The following is a 20,916-nucleotide window of genomic DNA, read 5'->3' as shown; positions in this document are numbered from 1 at the left end:
TGGGTGAGATCTATGCTTACTCTTCTTTTCTGATGGCATGCAAAGTACCTTCCAGCACCATGGAATTTCGTCAGTAGGGGTGAAGCTCCTAGTTGGGCACCCACTCAACTATTCCTTATTTGATAACATAAATTTTTTTCTTCAGCAATTGGGACTTAACCATGTTGTGGAGGTTAGCCAATAGTATTGGCAATAGTCAGTGATGTTTGGTAAAGGGCAGTCTATGGGATCCCTTTGTTCAACAACTCAGCAAAATATAATCCATTTCTGGCACTGGATATTTTGCTTGATGACATATGATGTGCACTTGGGACATTATCTCCCCACTATATGAACTCCATCTAAATTCCTTTCATACTTGTATGTAGTTTAGGAAGCTCCTACAGTAATGCGTTTCCATGTGAATTTTCAGAAGGCCTTTAGAGTTAATTTTATTCTCCCCTTTACTCTGTACCCCACTTCTTCTTCTTTTAATCCTTCTCTAGTTTTCTTTTTATCTCTTTATAATAATATTCTATTTCCCTTTCCTTGGAAGTTACCCTTCTTCCCTCTGGTCCCTCTGGTTACTGGGATTGAAACACATATATCTAAAAGTTTAAAAGCTCACACTCACACATAAAAAAGCAAACAAACATGTAATATTTGTCTTTTGGGGGATAATTGTTTCTAGCTCTATTCATTTGCTGGCAAATTACATGCTTTTCTTTTTCTCTTTCCTTTCTCTCTCTCTCTCTCTCTCTCTCTCTCTCTCTCTCTCTCTCTCTCTCTCTCTCTCTCTCTCTTTCTTCTTTTTTCCCCTGAAACAGTGTTTCTCTGTGTTTCCCTGGCTGTCCTAGAACTTGTTTTGTAGACCAGGCTGGCCTTGAACTCACAGAGATCCACCTGCCTCTACCTCCCGAGTGCTGGGATTAAAAGCATGCACCACCACTGCCTAGTGACAACTTTATTTTTTGACAGCTAAAAAAAATTCCATATTTTCTTTATATACTCAATTTCTTTATATTTCTGGCTATTATGAGTAGAGCAGCTATGCACACAAATGAGAAAATATCTTTGTAGTAAAATGTGGGCTACTTTGCGTATATGCCTAAGAGTGAAATAGATGGATGTTGTGGTAGATTGATTTTCAGCTTTTTTATGAACCTCCACACTGATTTCCATAATGGTTATACCAGTTTCGACTCCCACAGCAGTGAGTATATTCCCCTTCCCATGCATCCGCCCCAGCATCTGCTGTCATTTGCTTTTTATTAATTTTGGCTGTTTGGCTGTTTTTTTTTTTTATTAATTTTGGACAGGACAAAATTTTAAAGTAGTTTTAATTTGTGTTTTCCTCTTGGCCAAGGATATTGAACATTTTTAAGTTTGAGAATTATCTGTTTAGTTCTATATCCCACCTTTCTAATTGGGTTATTTATTTTCTTGATGTTCAGTTTTTTAAGTTCTGTGTAATATTCCAGACACTAATCCTCTGTCAGTTTTTTTTTTTTTTTTGGTTTTTCGAGACAGGGTTTCTCTGTGTAGCTTTGCGCCTTTCCTGGAACTCGCTTTGGAGACCAGGCTGGCCTCGAACTCACAGAGATCCGCCTGGCTCTGCCTCCCGAGTGCTGGGATTAAAGGCGTGCGCCACCACCGCCCGGCCTCTGTCAGTTTTATAATTGGTAAAGATTATTTTCTCCATAATGTCGCCTGCCACTTCAATCAAATGACAGTGTCCTTTGCTGTACAGAAGCTTTTCATGAAGTCCCATTTATTAATTGTTGGTCTTAATGCCTATGCTATTGGTGGTTGCCTATTCAGAAAGTCCATTCTTGTGCCAATAAGTTCAGGCTATTCCCCACTCTCTCTTCTATCAAATTCAGGGGATCTTCGAGGACATGGGTCTGTAATATAGAATAGATTGTATTGCAGATTACTTTTCCTGTCTATGGATGGTATTTTGGAGGGAAAGTTTCTCATCTGAAATGAAATGTTAATCTAAATTCTATTTTCATAGTTACTTTATATGAATTTCACCTGTTATTTGATATTTTCTTCAGTATTCTCCTATAATACCCATACATCATTCAACTATGAGAGTTAGAGGAGGTCAATTAGACTCCTTAGTTCAGAGTCACTCTCTTCTGGTATGGTGAAGTACTGAAGTACTTTTTTAGTGAGAGCTATACTTGTTTTGATGGGAGGGACTCATGTCTTCGTATTTTGTCCTTGTCTTCTTGGTCTTTTTAGGAATATTCATTCCATCTTTGCTTCCTTCTTCCTCATCACCAAGCCTCTGGAGATATCATTTCCCTGGTAGCATTACATGCTTAGAAGTGGCGGCATGCGGAAACATCTGCTTGGGCTCTGCTCATTTTTCAAGTCACTCTCTTTCAGTTGTCCAGGAGTCAGTGCTCTCCTCCACCAGATCTCAAGCTGACTCTGAACACTCCTGCTCTGAGTGGCACTTGGTTTTTGCCCCCATCTGTTTTCCTCCCCTCTTGGGTGTCAGTTTTAGGCATTATCTTTCTTAATGTTTACTTTCTGACATACAGGACATTTTAAGTTTCCTACTTGTATTAAGGGCATAATTATGGTTGGATTACTTTTTTAAAAAAATATTTATTTATTTTACACCCTGGCCACAGTTTCCCCTCCCTCCTCTCCTCCAAGTCCCTCCCTACTCCCCTTTGTTCCCACCCCCACAATCCACTCCTCCTCCGTTTCTAAATAGCAACCAAAGTTTATTACTTTTTATGACTATCAATATAGTAAGGTTTGTTTATTTATTCACTTTGTGTATGTATTTGCCACATTTAGATTTAAGAAGCTCCCCCTTTTCTATGATACTTGGGGGATATTTCTAACTCTCTCTCTCCCTCTCCCTTTCTTCTTCTTCTTCTCTCATATGATACCTCCTGACCACAGCCTCCTCTCCCTCCACCCCTCCCTGTCCTTCCCTTCTACCCTAGATCCACTCCTCCTGTTTCTCTTCCGAAAAGTGAAGGCCTCCCAAGGATATCAATGTAACTTGGCATAACAAGTTACAGTAAGACTAGGCACAGATCCTCATTATCAAGGCTGGACGAGGCAACCTAGGAGAAGGAAAGGGGTCCCAAGAGCAGGAAAAAGAGTCACTCTGTTAGGAGGCCCACAAGAACACCAAGCTACACAACCACAGAGTTTGTGTAGAGGACCTTGCATAGACCCATGCAGGGTCTATGATCATCACTTCATCTCTAGGAGCTCCTGTGAACCCTGCTTAGTTGATTTTATGGGCTGTGTTCTCCTGGTGTCCTTGACTCCTCTGGCTCCTACAGTCCTTTCTCTACCTCTTTTGTAGGGTTCCTTGAGCTTCTCCTAATGTTGGGCTGTGGGTCTCTGTATCTGCTCCCATTAGTTGCTGGCTGAAACCTCTCTGATGGCAATTGGGCTAGGCACTGATCTATGAGTTTAGTAGAATATCATTAGGAATCAATTCATTCATTCTTTTTTTTTTCTCCCAGTCGTGTTTGGGTCTATCCTAGGTCTCTGGGCTATCCAGTCTTTGGTTGCTGGCCATCTAGGCAGTGTCTAACATGGGCTCCCTCTTGTGGCATTTGCCTCAAGTTAGACCAGTCATTGGCCACTCCCACAAGTTCTGCACTACCATTACCCCAACACTTCCTGCAGGCAGAAGAAATTGTAGGTCAAAGGTTTTGTGGCTGGGTTGGTGTCCCAGTTCCACCAATGGAAGCCTTGCCTGGTTATAGAACTGGCCATCTTACTTAATGTCCTTTCTAAAATCCAGGAAGCAACACTAAATCCAACAATGGCAAACCCTGCAAATCTGACCATTGCTTCAAGCCCATCCTATTCTCACAAGGGATTCTTGGTACTGTAATTGAGAATTGTGTACCTTAAAGGTACGTGGTCAGGGAGACAGTACTACATAGGAATTTCAAAATCCTCTATTCTGTAACTGGTAATGAAACAATGATTCCCATGTTAAACTAATAAGCTCTAGTTTTGTGCAAGTTTACTAGACATATCATCAGTTTATGGAGGTGGTAAAATTCATTGCTTCCCAAACAGGTTTGTAAGTGTGCTCACACACACAGATTGCTTTGGTTGGAGACAGTCTTGAGACTGGATATAGACTTCACACTAGCAGTTAAAATTGGGTGGAATTAAGCTGGAGAAAGTTCTTGTAGCATGATATATAGGCAATTTTGCTAATATTAAGTTGAACATGATAGTGACAAGATGTGAACCTGATAAAATTATCAATACGTGATTTCTTCCTAGGAAGCAAGGAATGAGTATGAGACCATCTTAGGATGGTATCTATTTGGAAGTGTTCCTGAACTCAGTATCATTACCACTACTTATCTAAATGTATTTATTGAAAGCCTAATATTTATCATAGTTGTACATTTTGATTCCATCAAAGAAGGCACACAAAGCTTATCCTAAAGTACACACAATGCTGATAAAACTTTGAATAATTGATACTCATCTTTTGTTAGATCTGAGAAAATTTGGAATGGACAGTGATTTTTGTAGGAATAGTAGAAAAATTCAAAGTTGAAGTAACTACTAAGGAAAACAAAATAGATATATATGTTTGCTAATGTACAAAGTCACAGGATTAGGAGACCAGGGTATTTAATTTTTACAAAGGGTCCAATAAGTGAATAAGGTTCATCAAAATGATAGAGTAGCAATTTCTAATAACTGCACCTGAAACAAAACACACTTTGAAAGCCCAAATCTATTTACCCTCCATCATTTTGGATTCTATTCACACAGAGAGGGAATGTTTAAGAGATGCTTCCTTATTATCTCTCAGTCTGTTGTGCTTCCATACTTATAATTGGAAATACAATTATTTTAAATTGAAAATGGCCTTGGGGATCTTTTTGCCACATTCTGTGTCACAGAATTAGAGATGTAAAGTAAGTCCTTTTTAAAGGAAACACCACAGGCTTAAAACAATGTATGTTTCCTGCTCCCTCCACACATTTAATAAAAAGCTCTACTCACCACCGACTCTCAGGAACCTAGGCGGGTGGAGACGTTAACTCCCAAATCAGGGGGTTGGATAGTGCATTGCCTTTCAACAGCATCAGTGTTTTTTTTTTTTTTTTTTATGTGTTCTTAAAATTTCCTTTCCCCAAACAAAAGGAATAGTTTGCTTCTCATATATTTATAAAAAATCCAAAGGACCTGTAAGTCAGGTAACAACCAACTTCCTCAGACCCGTATTTAAATATGAACTAAAGAAGTCTATCCAAAATTAGCTTTGAGTTATTTGATTAATCAAACCCTTCATTTGATTAACATAGATAGAAACAGGTATTGTTTTTTTGTATACAAAATTATGAGAACAAAGTATTTGCTAATATGTGAAAATTTTAAGATTCTGATGTAGAGACAGCTAAAATCATAGAATTTAAGGGAATCACTTTATTTTTAAAATTTTATGGTGGGTGTGTATACGTGTGTATAGTGTATAGATATATAGTCAGAGGACATTTGGGGTCCTCCTCTATTGCATTCTACCTCTTTCGAGAATCTCATCATGGTTTTCAGGCTGGGTTGCCCAGTCACTGAGCCCATAACACTCCTGTCTTAATTTTAAGCTGTAATAGAACATAAATCCACACTCTTCGTCTGCCAGAAGGTAAATCAGTAAGTCTTTCTATCATCTGTGAAATTTGGGCAAAGTGAGATGGAATAAACCATGCATCCCTGAATTATATTTTGGCACAAATTCTACCTTGTTGCGTTTTCACATCTGAATTATTTCAATACGTTCACACTTGGGGAGATCCCAGTTCAGTCAATTTTTGTGGAATTTTTTTACTTATGGCACATTGAAACACACACAAGCTTAGTTTGCCTTTTTAAGAAATATCACATTTGGCTCTGATAATTCTCTTAAAAAGTTCATTTACCACTCACTAGATTATAGATTAAATATATGAATAAAGAAGTCTCTTTAATTTCAAAATGACAAAATATTATGTGGAAAACAGGCAAAGAAATTAGTAATTCAATAATGCCTAATTATAAAACTATTGTCAGTGTTGGAGACTTAATGTAGTGTTTGGGATTGTGAAAGGCCTCAATGGAGTCAAACTACAGAAATGATATCTGAACTAAATGAAGATATGACAGTGGTACAGAAATAGTGAAGTAAGGTGCTAGCATGAGTCTGAAATTAAGGGGATGTGACTAAATACCATGGTTCATATAGGACTATTACTCTGAAGAGGACAGAGTATATGGAAGTACACCATATCACCTTTAGACATGGTAAGGCTAAACTGTCTTTTGGCAGTACAAACTAGCTCAGGCAAGTTACTGAAACACTCATCTCTCACAGAAGGGTTTTAGGACTACCTTCAACAATATATTCATTTAGTTTTTCATCATTTATTTCAGTTAATTACTCTATACTCAAACCCTAGAAATATGTTTAAGCTCTATTTTCATTCTTGTATGTGGTTGAGTACAGGTGTGGAGACCTTTATGATAGGTCTTCAACTGAACTGGAGATTCAAGGATACAGGTAGGCTGGCTGTCCCACAAGTTTGAGGGATCTACTGTTCTGTCCACCACTCCTCTCCCAGCTGTGGTTAAAGGCAGGAATCTCCATAATGGCATTCAAGTGGATTCTGAATCTCAACTCAGGTTCTCATCCCTGCATGCCAGGCACTATCCTGATCTCTTATACCAGCCCATACATTTTTTTCTTGATCTTCATAAGGAAGTGGTTTTGATACTTATATTGAAATTTAAGGGAGGAAGAGTCTCTCGCTAACACCAAGTGTGGCCTAAATTTGGGGCCATTCATGCCTTTGTGCAAAGCCCACATTCCTTCTGTGGTGTTCTCTGATGCAAACTTCAGAATATCACCCCAACCCAGCTTCAGAGTGACCATTACGGAAGCAACAAAAGCTTGTGCTGAAAACAAATCCTGAGTCTGACCAAAAACCTAGGTTTTGGAGTCTGAGGAATACCTACAAAATGTCTGTTAACTTGTATCTAGTGAAATACATTTTCCTTTTCTGAAGTCAACTTAACTTTTTCCATTAAAATTTTTTTTCAGTGAAAATTGTACTAACCACAAGCCTATGTGAAAATAATAATGGTAAGCTACTGCTTATCCCTGTGGCATTCCTTATTTCAGAAAAGAGGCATTAAATATTTGTCACTAGTTTATTTACAATTTTATTTAGTAATAAGAGTTTAAGAGTTTAATCCAATTTTCAGATCACATCTCTTAAACAATCTTCATTCTGAAAGATAAAAACAAAATTAATGGCATTAGAAGCCCAGTTAAACGTGACAGAAGTCAAAGTAGTTTCATATCTTTTAGCAATTTGATACATCAGAAAGCGTTTACAGTATCATGAGTTTTTCATACTGATTTGCTTCATCACATGTACCAAAACTTTGCATAAATTATGCTAAATAAACCCTTATGCATATGGAAGGAATTTTCTAAGCTACCAGACACATATTTCCTTAATGTACTATTGCTCAACCTCAGAAGGCTAATTTACTAATACATTAAAGGAACCTAAAGGTTTCTGCAGGCCTGCAACTTATAAGCCATATGCACCCCAATATAGGTACAAATCAGTGGTTCTCAACCCTCCTAACGCTGCAACCCTTTAATACAGTTCCACATGTTGTGGTACCCCCAACCATGAAATTATTTTCCTTGCTAAGTCATAACTGTAATTTTATTACTGTTCTGAATCATAACGTAAACATGGTCTCAGATGACCTCCTTGAAAGGGCTAATTGACCCCCAAAAGGGATCACAACCCACAGGTTGAGAACTGCTGATATAAATGCAGCCCAACAGAAAATCTAAGCTCACTCAATCTACTCTGAGTTTTGTTTTTTGCAGATTAGTAACTCAATTGTGGGGTTCTTCCCTGTGTGGGCCTTTTATGCTAATGTTACTAGCTACAGAATCTCAGTAAACTTATTATCTTTATGTCTTCAATGGGGTTTTACTAACACTCATCTTACAGGTTTGTTGAAGAATGTGTTCAGATTCAGTGTAAAGGGGTACTTGATAAACAGACCTTTATTGATCAAAACAGTATTTATTTATAGGCTTGCCAAACTGCCTCTACCAATTACACCTTGACACTTACCTTCAGGAATCAACACACATCAATTTTTGTGTCATAGAAAGTGTAAAGGGTACCTCAACAGAAATTACCGTTTTAGGAAAATTAGAAAACTACTAATTACCTGTTAAAGGGATGCATTAAATATCCTTATTTTTTAAGTAGCTGGTGCCTTACAATAAAGAAAGGAGCAGCAAATCCAGATCCAAAGTACACAGTCATCATGGCTAGTAACCGCCACTTGTTTTCCACCGAAAATGGCAAATTCTGTTGGGAAAGAGAAAAAGCTTCAAAAACGGTTTTTCAAAGACTCCGACTTCACCTAATAAAGGGACGGGGGTTGGGGGTGCGAATCGTGTACATACGTGTATTTTACAATCAGGTGCATTCGACAGAACACGAAACAAAAACACCCAGGTTTTCTGAATACCAGTCGGTACATCCGATTAGGAAAGTCTAAGAAACGGATTAAGTCTTGTATTTTCGATAATTGAAAAAAAAAAAACTACCCTGCAAAGTAGTTATTTTAGAAACGAACACACCACTCTAGTTCACTGTTATTAGAAATTCTCCACCGAGTACACGACAGTCTCCATGGCAGTACAAAGTCTGGCTGTTTTATAGGTAGCTCTGCCCGGTACATCCTTCCTCGTCCCTCAACCAGGCCTCGCCTAACAGTGGCGGGGCTGTGCCTACCCACAACTCGGTTTCTTTACACGTAGGGCTAACCCTGGCCTCCACCGAGGGTTGTACTTCTAATGCGATCTGCAGGTTTAAAGGGCTAACCCACAGGCACGGGCCTTTTCTTTCGGTTCCCGGTGACCTTCACTCGCCGTCCGACGGCGCCCAGCTCCAATCTAACCAACCAAGGCAGGGCACCCTGGAGTCCTCCGGGGCTCGCGGCTCTGCAGAGGGCAGGCAGCGCTGGGCTTCCCGGCTTCCTCGGGCAGCGGGGCTGAGGGCCTGCGGCCTCCTGAGCTCCTGACCTGCCACTGCCCGCTCCACACTCTGCAGGCCGGCCCCGAGGCAGAGGGATGGCGCCCAGCACCCCCCTCCCCGACGCAGCCGGGCCTCACTCACCTTCCCCGGGCCCTCCTCATAGTGGCTGCGGCGGACCACGGAGGTGGTGAACCTCCGCACACTCTGGCCCAACATGGCGCCGCTGGGAGCTCTGCGAGGGGCGCAGAGCGGGAAGGCGGAAGAAACGGCCGCACCAGCACAGTCCCCTTCCTTCACGACCTTGCCAGACAGAGCGCGAAGACCGAAAGGGAAGATGGGAACGGAACTACCGCGGGGACTTCCGGAGACGCAGTCCACCGGCGCTCTCTGAGGATTGTGGGCTTTGTAGTTCAGTTCATACCGGGAGCCCTATCGGCTCCGAGGGATTGTGGGAAATGTAGTTTGGCTCTGGGATGCGCGAGCGAGACCCAGAACCAAAGGATACCTTACTGTCAGTGATTCAGGTGCTGAGCTGTTTTCTGAGTTCAGATTTAGGATTCTTGGGGTTTGTTTCAAGAAACAATTTATTGAGATAACTGAAGCTGTTTGGCTGTGTGGGTCCAAGTGTTTGGAACAAGAAAATAAACTTTTCTGTGCGTGCTTCACACGTTTTTTCATTGCAGTACTTTACCAACACTGCAAGATGGGCAGTGTGATCCTATCAGAGGGTACACAAGCCAGTGAAAAAACAGCATATAGCACAAAGGATGTCATGGATAAAACTTAACTGAAGTGCTAAGAAATGGATTCTTGAAGACACAGAAATAGGATATAAAAGAACGCCCAGAGAATAGATAAAACTCCTTTGTGCAACATGAGTAGGTTATGGAAGAGATAAATACCCTCTGACATCTGGAGTTAGTCTGGATTCGAAATTAGTGTATTCCTGCTAAACATAACAGTTTCGTGGAGCTTCAACATTAGACAAGGACATTAGACACGGATAGTTTTTAAAAACGGGGGTGGGTGGCACTGTATTCCTAAATACATAAATATAACTTTCTCAGTCTGTATAATGTTACTTATATATGTGAAAGTGCCCGTCCCGCGGGCCAGGTTATTGGGGAGACCCGAGGAGGCACCTCCTGAAAGATCAATGGGGGCGAGAGAGAAAGGAGACCAGGCGCATTAAGGAAGACAAAGTCAGTCTGAGTCGCGTCAAGGTCTCATTTATTGACTGGGTGTTGAGGCTTATAAGCAGGGCTTCAGGCAGGGAGGCGGAGCAGGGGAAGCAGGGATAGAGAAAATTCCTAAGGGAGGGGTCAGGGCGAGGTCGCTTTGATCCCGGGCCCCCTGCAGTTGACAGGCTCCAGAAAGTTTACCTAATCACATCTCCTGCAGTTAGGCCAGGAAGGTCTTATCTAGTCACATCTCCTGCAGTTAGGTCAGGAAGCTTTTATCTAGTCATATACCCTGCAATTAGACCAGGAACCTCTTGTCAAGGCTTGACAAAGTCCAGGACATAGCTGTCCAGAGTCGGTCTCCCACATGAAAATACCAAAATGAAAAAAGAAGGCATGAGTTTGGAAGAGTTCAAGGCAGGATGCATATTAGGGGTTGGAAGGAGAGAAAGGAAAGGAGAAATGATGTATTTATATTATAATCTCAAAAAAGATAAATTTTAAAAGGGCACTGTATGTTCTTGTTAAATTAAGTTTAGTCTAAATATGTTTCATATTTGATGATAAAATTTGGCTGAAAGTACCCTCTATACATAGTGAACTATATCCTAAAGGGTGTGTAAAAATATTTCATTCAAGCAACTAAGTCTCAACCAGTAATAGGAAATAAACAAATCATATGGTCAAACTCTGTCATCTAGTTTTCCATCTGTCAGTCTGTCTATTGTTGCATGAATCCTAAATGGTCTTACAATAAAAACCCAGAGCCAGATACCAGGGTGAAAGCTGAAAGACCAGAGAAATGGAGCAAGCCACAGCCATCACCTCTTACCTCATCAACTCCTCGGTCTGAAAGAGCCCTAGTTCCTGTCTCCTCCTGCCTTATATTCATTCCTCTGCCCAGCCGTATAACTTCCTGTCTCAACCTTCCTAGTGCTGGACTTAAAGGTGTTTGTCACCACTGCCTCACCCTGTTTCTTTTAGACTGGATTAATCTCATGTAGCCCAGTGTGGCCTTGAACTCACAGAAATCCAGACGGATCTGTGCCTCTGCCTCCTGAGTGCTAGGATTAAAGGTGTGTGCCTCCACTGCCTGCTCTCTATTTTTAATCTAGTGGCTTATTCTGTTTTCTGATCTTCAGGCAAATTTTATTTGTTCAAAATATCACCACAGTCTGTCTGTCTGTCTCTCATCTGCACATTTATGGATCTATCTGTTAAACACAGCGGCAAATTCTGTCAAGAAGTGGAGGCTATTCTTTCCTAATGAACTCCCTGTTAGTATTGTCACTCAAAGAGCATGGCAGAAGTAACAGTGTACCTTTGTCTTGCCGAGAGAGAGATAGAGAGAGAAAGAGAGAGAGAGAGAGAGAGAGAGAGAGAGAGAGAGAGAGAGAGAGAGAGAGAGAGAGAGAGAGATTCCTTTTGGAATGTGTGCATGTGTGTGCACATGTGTGTGTGACAGATGCTGACCAAACCCAACTTCATTGCTTCAGTATGGGGTATGCCACTTCATTTTCTCTGATAATGCATATAACATAAACCTCTGGTAAAGTGAGTCATTCTGAATCTCTTTTATTTTGAAATGTTCCTAATTCTATGACATTTTATAAGTAACCTTTGTTAACTTTAACTGATTTTAGTTTTTTAAAACAGCCAAATATCACACCATCTGTTTAATATAATTGCTATATATATATCTACATATCTATATCTATATCTATCTATCTATCTATCTATCTATCTATCTATCTATCTATCTATCTAACTATCTATCTATCTAAAACAGAACTATTTAATATAACTGTTTCTACATTTTACTAGTTCCAACCTTAATTTTGGTTTAATCCTTTTCCTCCAGAGCAAGATTGAAATGACCAAGTTAATCAACAACAAGCCTGTGGTGGTTTGAAAGGAAATACCCCCCAAAGAGAGTGTTACTATTAAGAGGTGTGGCCTTGTGGAGTAGGTGTGGTCTTGTTGGAGGAAGTGTGTCACTGCAGAGGCAGGCTTTGCAGTCTCATATATGCTCAAGATATTGCCCAGTGTCTCAGACCATTTTCTGTTGCCTGTAAGCTATGGGACTTTCAGCTACTTCTCCAGCACCATGTCTGCCTGCTCAACACTATGTCCCACCATGATGATAATAGATTGAACCTCTGAACTGAAGTGAACCACCCCAATTAAATGTTTACCTTTATAAGAGTTACTATGGTCATGTTATCTCTTCATAGTAATATAATCCCAAAGACAAAGTTCAAATCTTCAAGCACTTTCTATCATATTACTGAGAGCTGTGGGGCAGCACTGTTCCTCATGGCATATATGTTTGTTACTACAGTGAATAATAAACACAATAGATTCATTACAGGTGCATGCTTAATACTCTGTGAGCAGAGACCATTTGGAAGAAGCTAGTAATAAAGGAGTCTGAGCAAATGAGATTAGATCAGATTGTGAAGGCTTGCGTTCACTTAAATGCCATGTTATTCATCTATTGGAGAGTATATAATGCCTCAAATGGATAGCTTTTACAACAGTAAACAGTTCAAAAGAGTCCTAAGATTTTTATGAAAACCAAGTATATAACGTATGCTTGATTTTTAATTTTTTTTTTATTTTACAGCTTTTGAAAGAGAAAAAACATGCGTTTTCCTTCAGAGGTTTCTGTTGTTTTATTTCTACAAATAGTAACAGTAGGCAGCCACTACAATTGTTATCCTCCTCATACAAAAGGCATATGACCTTAACTTTTAAAAATATTTTTTGAGACAGTGTCTTGTTATGTAGTCCATGCCAGTTTTAAACTTACTATGTAGCTCAGACTGGCTTTGAACTCAAGAAATTCTTTAAACTTAGCTATTCGTATGTTCAGACTACATTTGTGAGCTACCAAGACCTATATTTTTCAACTTAAAAAATTATTTATTTTTATTTTATGTGTGAGTGTTTGCCTATGTGTATGTATGTGCACCATGTATGTTGTCTGTTCCTCATGGAGTTTGGAAGAAGGTGTTGAATCCCCTGAAACTTGACTTCTGAAAGAGCAGTAAGTACTCCTCTCTTCAGACCCCTCTTCAAGCTTTAAGAGTGTCATTGTAGATGGAGTTTTCCTGTCTCAGCAGCCACTTTCAAATAACCACTCAGAGTCTTATAATTAGTTATAAATGCTCGGCTGATAGCTCAGGCTTATTAGTAATTAGCTGTTATAACTTAAACTAATCCATTTTTATTAATCTATGTGCTGCCACATGGCTCATGGCTATACCTGTTCAAGCATGTCTTGCTCTCTCTGCATCTCCTGGTGACTCTTCTGACCCCACCCTTCTTCCTCCCAGCATTCTCAATTGACTGTCATTTTTATACTTCCTGCTTGGCTACTAGGCAGTCAGTTATTTATTAACCAATGAGAGTAATGTATATTTACAGTGTACAGAAGGATTGTTCCACAGCATCTCACTCTATGCCTTTTCACATTGAAAGATTTGTAATAATATTTTTATTTATTCTGTGAGCATTCTATACATTTATATGATGTGTTTTGATAATATCTATTCACTATATCCTTCATACAACTCCCTTTGTAGTTCCTCCAACATGTTCCCCTCCCAACTTCATATAGTCTTTGTTTAAATTATCCCACCAAGCACATTTAGTGTTGCCATTAGGGACATGATAAATAGGTTTATAGCCCTTTACTTAAGTAGGGAAAACCTACCAGTGGCCACACACTCAAGGCAAATTGACTCTTCTTCCCCCAGGAGCCAGCAACTGCCAATTGCTCTGTGAGCAAACCCCCACCCCCATGCTATAATTTTGACTAGTTTAATCTTTTTCAGGTCCTGTACAAGTAACCATATTTACTGTGAAAATGGGAGTGCAATGGACATGTTATGTTCAGAAGATAGCATTTCAAAGCACTCCTTTCCATCCTTCGTTCTTATATTCTTTCCACCCCTTCTTCCTTGGTGTTCCCTGAGGCTTGGGGGAGAGGTTGGTATAGATGTTCCGTTTAGCCTGAACTTATTCTCTGTGCTTCGAGTACTTGAACATCTGCATTGACTACTTACTGCCTACCATAGGAAGAAGCTTATTTTATCAAGGCTGACAGCAGCACACATCCATTGGTATAAACACAAGTATTTAGAAGGCAGTTTAACAACTATACCATTTAGCAAAATAAATAGTACCCCCCCCCCCCCAATTCCTAGGGCCTATAATCTCCAGCCTATAAACAGAGAGCATGTTCTTACTCTGAATTCTACTTTTTAATATTATAAATAATGCTACCTGCAGATTTGATCTATCATCAATTCCAATTCACATTAATAGAGTTTTCTCTGTGAGTCACACAAGCCAAAGGCTGTAGAACACACCTTCAGAACTGTAGCACATTAAGTATAATTAAACTAATTATTTTCATGAGAGTTGGGCAATAGCCTTCCTGGGACCCCATTCCCTACGAGAGTGTGGCAGAAACTGGAATGTGCCAGTGTCTTGCCCAAATGTGACAATATTTAGAGCTGCCTTTCTTGTTTCTAGGAACAATGAGCTCTCAGGAAAGAAGTTTCCTCTACTCAAAGGCCTCCCAGCACATTCCCTAGATTCCGCAAAAGGGGAGGGTATCCAAGGAATAAGCATGTGAATGAAATCATCTTGTCCCCAGAGTCCAGTCCCACCATCAGCTTGATATCACTACCTGACTGTGTAGAGATTCCCAGTAGAGCCTTTCCCAAAATGTTTAGGTATAAATTTATTATCCATAATGATATGGTTATTCTTGCAAGCTATTAAGATTAAGTGAGATGGTTAGAAGTCAATAAATTAATAACTTAGGTCTAACAGCTGCTTTATTTAAAAAAATTAACATTTTTACAAGCTTCCACTAGAACGTCTTCCTCATCATAAGTCTGGATGGCAGCTTGGCTGTATCATTTAAAATGTTTATCCTAACCTAATGCCTGTCTCTTTCCATTGTATTGCTGTGATGACTCTCCAGCTCTTGAGAATCTGGCTCTGCCAACAATGGAACACAAAGCCCTGATGTTCGCCTGTCTTACAGCAGCTTTGACATTGGAGAGCACTAGACCTGCTCAGAAATGCATGTCCCAGCTTTCTGATGCTCTCAGTGAGTTAAGGAGAATTGGAGTGGGATTAAAAGTGGCTGAGATCACGTAATGTTGGAACAATTCCTGACCTTTTTGTTAATGGCCACTATAGCCCTTCGAGTACCTTCATGACAATTATTTCAAAACACTTGATAAAAAATGCTATTCTTTTCATTTTTTTCTTTCTTTCTTCTTCTTTCTTTACTTTTCCTGTGTGTGTGCCCACATGTGCACGCGTGCTTATCTGTATGTGTGTGCTATTGTTTGTATCTGTTTGGGTGTCTAAGTGCCACAGCACAGTGTACATATCAGAGGACAACCTTTGGGATCAGTCCTTGCATTTAGACCTTGTTTTAAGAAAGTTTTTCTTCACTCCTGTGTAAGCCAGACTAACTGTCCTTAGAGCTCCTACAGATTTTTATGCTTCCATTACAGCATGCTGGGATTACTTTTGTGTTATCTTTTGTGTCCATCTTTTATTTGGGTTCTGGGGATCTGAACTTTGGTCCTTAGGGTTGCACAGGTATTATTACACACTGCCATCTCCCCATGCCTGTAAAGTGTATTTTTATTTAAATAAATATCAACACACACACACACACACACACACACACACACACACACACACACACACACAGTGCATCCACCAAAACAAACTAACAACTCATCACAAAATGATTTTTACATTAATTTTGTGTTGTTTTTTTCATTACTAACTAGAGACTATCAATTAGTTAAGTACCTAATAACATAGTTTGAGAATAGATTTTATGCTTATCTTAGTCTCTTTTCAGTTCACTATAAGGGGAAGGAGAAAATCTAAAAGAGATCTGGCATTATTATTCCTTAACCAACAATATGATAAAATAAAATGGCTAACCACAGATTCCTCCTAACTTCTCACTGAGCAGTGAAGAGCAGAGAGGGCTTTTTCTTGACTTTTATTATGAGCTTGAGCATCAGAATACAATAGACTCACAATCCAGTATTTCTGGGGCTTGCAGATCCATTCAGAAATGTTTTCTTAGTCCATCACCTTATAAGAAATCAATCCTGAGCCTTTGAGAACCGAGAAGTCCAAGCTAATGATATGGAGAAAACACAAGAGGTTCATGAAGTAGGGAGGGGAGAGGAAGAAGATGATTCTGGAAGGAAAAATGGAGAAGTTCAGACAGCAGATGGGGAAAAGAGGAGGAGGAAGATGGAAGGTCTGTCTGCCTAACCCACAGATGTTCCTCCACCCACCCACACTGCAGGCACACGAATAAAGGGGGCCTGGGGTGTTTCTGAGCACAGTAGTTCCTGGGGTAGTTTGTGGCAGATGTGGAAACCTGTAACTGGGATGATGCACTATTTCTTTCAGAGGAAGCTTAGCGATCTTATTCCTGTCATAGTAACTGGCCAGAAAATGCGATTACCTTGGAAAACTTTGGAATAAATGTGATATATTTTTACTATAAAATTGATTGTAAGAGAAATGTGACATTTCATAAATTTATAGTATAAAATAAAAAAATCATTTTTAGGGACATGAGATTCACTCCAAATCAAATTTTAAAAATAAAATCCAATTATTTTAAGTAGTGAGAAAGGTATATAAAATGAGTAATGCATTCTTTAGACCCACAGGATTCTTTGGAGACTAAAATACATTATAGAGAACAGTGAAACTAAAATTAAAATACAGTGTTTGTTATTTCTCTCAACAGCATTTATTGCATTACATTTTTAAGAAGTAGGTTCAACTTTATTTAAAAATGAATTGTTATCAAAGAAACTCTCCAACTTACATTGCAAAATTCAAATTAACAAATTTCTTTCAGTCTTGAATTTATATAACTTTTTGATTCTATGATATTAAAATCAGGACTCTGTGACATCTGTGTGTAATTTCAGATCTGTAAGAGGAAAACCTAACATTAGTAAGAGGAGAAAATATGACTGGGCTGAGTTCATTAAGGTTTGCAAATATGTTGCCAGGTTTCTGAGTGGTCGAATGGTGACATTGGGAGACAAAGGTCTGGGAAGAAAGAAAAGTGATTTTCTGATGATCAAACTCCCCTTCATGACTTCATCATGTCTCTCGTTAGGAATCTCATCATCTCCTTTCTCTATCCCCTGCTGTACTCTTCAAAGCTCTCACCTCTTATCACTTTCCCAGGAAAGACTCTCTACCACTTTCAAAATCACCAACATCGGGTTCTGTTCACCTCACCTAGAACTAAGTTTATAATACTCTATTGCAGTAAGGGAGTACATTATGTCTTATCTCATCACTAAGAACCTTTAGAAGGAAAACTAGTTTTTAAACTAGCTTTGTATCATACCACAAAGTGAATACTTAACCTTATATAGCAGAAGGAAGTTGATAGGGAATGATGCATTCAATAGAAAGTGGTCCAGGTTTTTATGAAGGTGCATTCCTTAATGTAAAATAGATATTTTCAGTGAGTTATCATAGGATTGTTTCTACTTAGTCTTTATATACATTAATAAAAGGCAATATCTTATTTTTAACATTGGCTTTACATGTAAAGGTATTATTTTGTCCTCAAAGTAATCCTGTCTAACAGATGTCATTAAAATAACTTTTATTTAATAAATGAGGCAACCAATACTGAATAATTTAACTAACTTGCCTTGGTCCTCATCAGATACTACATAGCAGAAATGAGATTAAAACCAAAATTCTGATTTTAAACCTATTGCTCCAAGTCACTGTTACACACAGTGGCTCAAGAGAGTTACATGGGAGATATGATATTCATAGTCTAAGGTAAATGGGTAGAAGTTAGTTCATACTTGTTATGATATGTATTGATCTCTCTCTCTCTCTATCTCTCTCTCTCTCTCTGTGTGTGTTTGTGTATGTGTGTGTGTGTGTTGTGGAATATTTTAAGATGTGTTACATTTGTTTGTGCCCTGGAATATTTGTTTAAGGATGCAAAGCTGTATTGTATTCTTTTAGGCTGCATTTGCTTAACTCTGTGAAGCTGTGTTACTGTGTCTGTCTAAAACACCTGATTGGTCTATTAAAGAGCTGAATGGCCAATAGCAAGGTAGGAGAAAGGATAGGTGGGGCTGACAGGCAGAGAGAATAAATAGAAGGAGAAATCTGCGAGTAGAGGAAGAAAGAGCAAAAGAACAAGAAGAGGAGGATGTTAGGGGCGAGCAACCTTGGAGAAAGAGTGAAAGTAAGATAAACAGAAGTAAGAAAAGGAAAAAGCCCGGAGGCAAAAGTTGTATGGGATAATTTAAAGTTAAGAAAAGCTGACAAGAAAAAAGCCAAACTAAGGTTGAGCATTTATAATTAAGAATAAGCTTCTGTGAGTGGTTTATTTGGGAGCTGGGTGGGAGGCCCCCCAAGAAAGCCAAAAGAGTAAAAACAACTTCTCCCTCCCCACCACTCTGTGTGTGTGTGTTTGTGTCTGTGTCTTTGTCTGTGTGTGTGTGTGTGTGTGTGTGTGTGTGTGTGTGTGTGTGAGAGAGAGAGAGAGAGAGAGAGAGAGAGAGAGAGAGAGAGAGAGAGAGAGAGAGAGAGAGAGAGAGTTGAGTAGATCTTTCAGAACAGTTGGAGCTGACTGGAGCTTGTAGTCAGTTCTCCAGCTTCAGGAGCCAACTGTAGAGTTGTACATTGCGAAGGCAGGTTAGATGGCAAGGGTGTATGATCACCGAAACCAGCCCGATCACCCAAACAGTGTTTCTACCGTATCTCCATTGTCTTCTGGGGGTCTAGAAAGGATTGGCTTTCAAGTCAATAAATACATTCAACTTTGGAAATGGCATTTCCTCAGGGAATTTAAGCCTGCCAAAACCTAGACCAAGGTCTCGATTCAGCATGAATGTTTCCTTGTTGCCTTTCCTCAGCTCTTCAGCTGACTTATGGTTGGATATCTTCTTCAGAGGCTGCTAGACTCTGGCACGTTTATGGTGCCTTTCCATAAGCAGAAGGTAAGGGACTCCTGAATTCAAGTTTTTCACTTTTGTTTCAGAGTTTTATGCATTTATAAATTAATTTTTGTCAAGATCACTCCCCCAGTTACCCTCCCTCTCTCCTGCTTTTATTTTCCAGGACCTTTCTCAGTGAGTTCTCCTTCTGCTTTCATGTCTTCTTTTGTGTGTGTGTGTGTAGTCCACTGAGATTAATTAGATTTTCTTGCCTAAGCATGGATGGAAGGTTATTTACTGCAGTAAAGGGCAACTCATAAATATTTACACCACTTTAGAAAAGGACATCTGCTTTCAGTTGCCAAGGTGGGACCTATGGCCTTCTCCTCCATCTATGATAATTCACTTTTGATTATTATTTTTGTTTAAAAATATTTATGAAAATTTTAACTTACAAAATATTGCACAGATAAGAGTAGTATAATCAATATTCATATATATTCTTAAATTTGGAACATTTTAAAATTCTATTGTGCTTATAATTCTTGATTACTGTTTCTCCACATTTTTTTCTAAAACCATAATTCATACCATAATACTAAACCCCCAAATACTTTAATGTATATTCCCTAGGACTAGGCATCATATTCTCATATATGATCACAATATGAATCAATGCCATAAATTTAAATTTATCAGGCTTATCCCAACTTTGTCAGAGGATCTATTATCATTCTCTTCAGCTTTATGATGCCTTTGCTCTCGAGTCCTTAATATAATGGATGGGCAGAGATTGTATTTAGCTATTGTATCTTTTACTTCAGTTCCCTTTAAGCAGAATTTCTTCAGTCTTTGTCTTTTATTATACTATAGTGTAAAATATAGCCATCTACACCACCACTTATTTAGTCTATTTCATTTTTTGTTTGTCTAAAGTTGCTTTATAAATAGGCTGAGATTTTACTTTCTTTGCCAAATGTCCTTTTAAGGGGTCACATGTGGGGCACTCTGTGTCTATTTGCCTGTCACTGGTGAAATTATTAATTACTGAATCAAGGTATTGTCTTATTTTTCTACTGTATACTACTATATTCCTGCTTTGCAACTAATAGACATTGTGTAATATTGAAAAGTGATAGACTGCCTCTAAGCACAGAAAGACTTAAGCCAGAGAACTAAAGTGCAGGATGCTCAAGGGTCATCCGGGCTGCCTGAGTTAATGGCCTTTGAATTTGTAGTCTCACATTGATGATAAAAAAGACATGGGTGAAGGTGAGCAAAATGAAAATAAATTTATTATGGAAAGGTAAGAAAGAGTCCCTAGAGATGGAGGGATTGTGAATGAGGGGGAAAACTGTCAAACTGCTTGCCTAGGGGTTTTTTATAGACTTACAACAGAAGCTGGACAAAGACTGGGCCACTTTCTATTGCACTTGGTTGACTTTTGGGCACCCTGTGGGCTGAACCAATGGAGCTGTACTCTTCTCTTTGCACACATTCCCCAGGCACAAGCAGGACCTCATCATGTGCTATTTATCTTACCAGTAGAGTGGTCATAGATCAAGTTTCCCTCTTCATTCTCTTTTGACCTTGAATTGGCTTGTTATCTACAGACTCGACTGGGTCACTTAGCCATGAATTAAACTATATTCCCTTGGTTCCCAGGTTGTATGAACAGCTCAGAAT

The 20,916-nt window shown here is 39.2% G+C and overlaps 1 protein-coding gene and 1 non-coding gene across 2 annotated transcripts; both read right to left on the bottom strand.

Annotated features, from left to right (window-relative positions):
* Positions 1-7,181: 7,181 nt before the first annotated feature.
* On the bottom strand, positions 7,182-9,396 carry LOC128105422 (cytochrome c oxidase subunit 7C, mitochondrial). Its single transcript, XM_052730571.1, has 3 exons — positions 9,195-9,396; positions 8,239-8,381; positions 7,182-7,265 (listed from the first exon to the last, which is right to left on the bottom strand). The coding sequence occupies exons 1-2, from the start codon at positions 9,267-9,269 to the stop codon at positions 8,265-8,267; spliced, it is 192 nt and encodes a 63-aa protein (XP_052586531.1). The 5' UTR covers positions 9,270-9,396; the 3' UTR covers positions 7,182-7,265; positions 8,239-8,264.
* LOC128106807 (small nucleolar RNA Z39) lies at positions 7,354-7,415 on the bottom strand. Its single transcript, XR_008216854.1, has one exon. It is a non-coding gene; the product is annotated as a small nucleolar RNA Z39 (small nucleolar RNA).
* Positions 9,397-20,916: the final 11,520 nt, after the last annotated feature.

Source organism: Peromyscus californicus, unplaced genomic scaffold, assembly GCF_007827085.1.
Source record: "Peromyscus californicus insignis strain IS unplaced genomic scaffold, ASM782708v3 Scaffold_9__1_contigs__length_137607984, whole genome shotgun sequence".
NCBI lineage: Eukaryota > Metazoa > Chordata > Mammalia > Rodentia > Cricetidae > Peromyscus > Peromyscus californicus.
The sequence above is the reverse complement of the archived record's forward strand: the minus strand, read 5'-3'. Positions and strand labels throughout refer to the sequence as shown.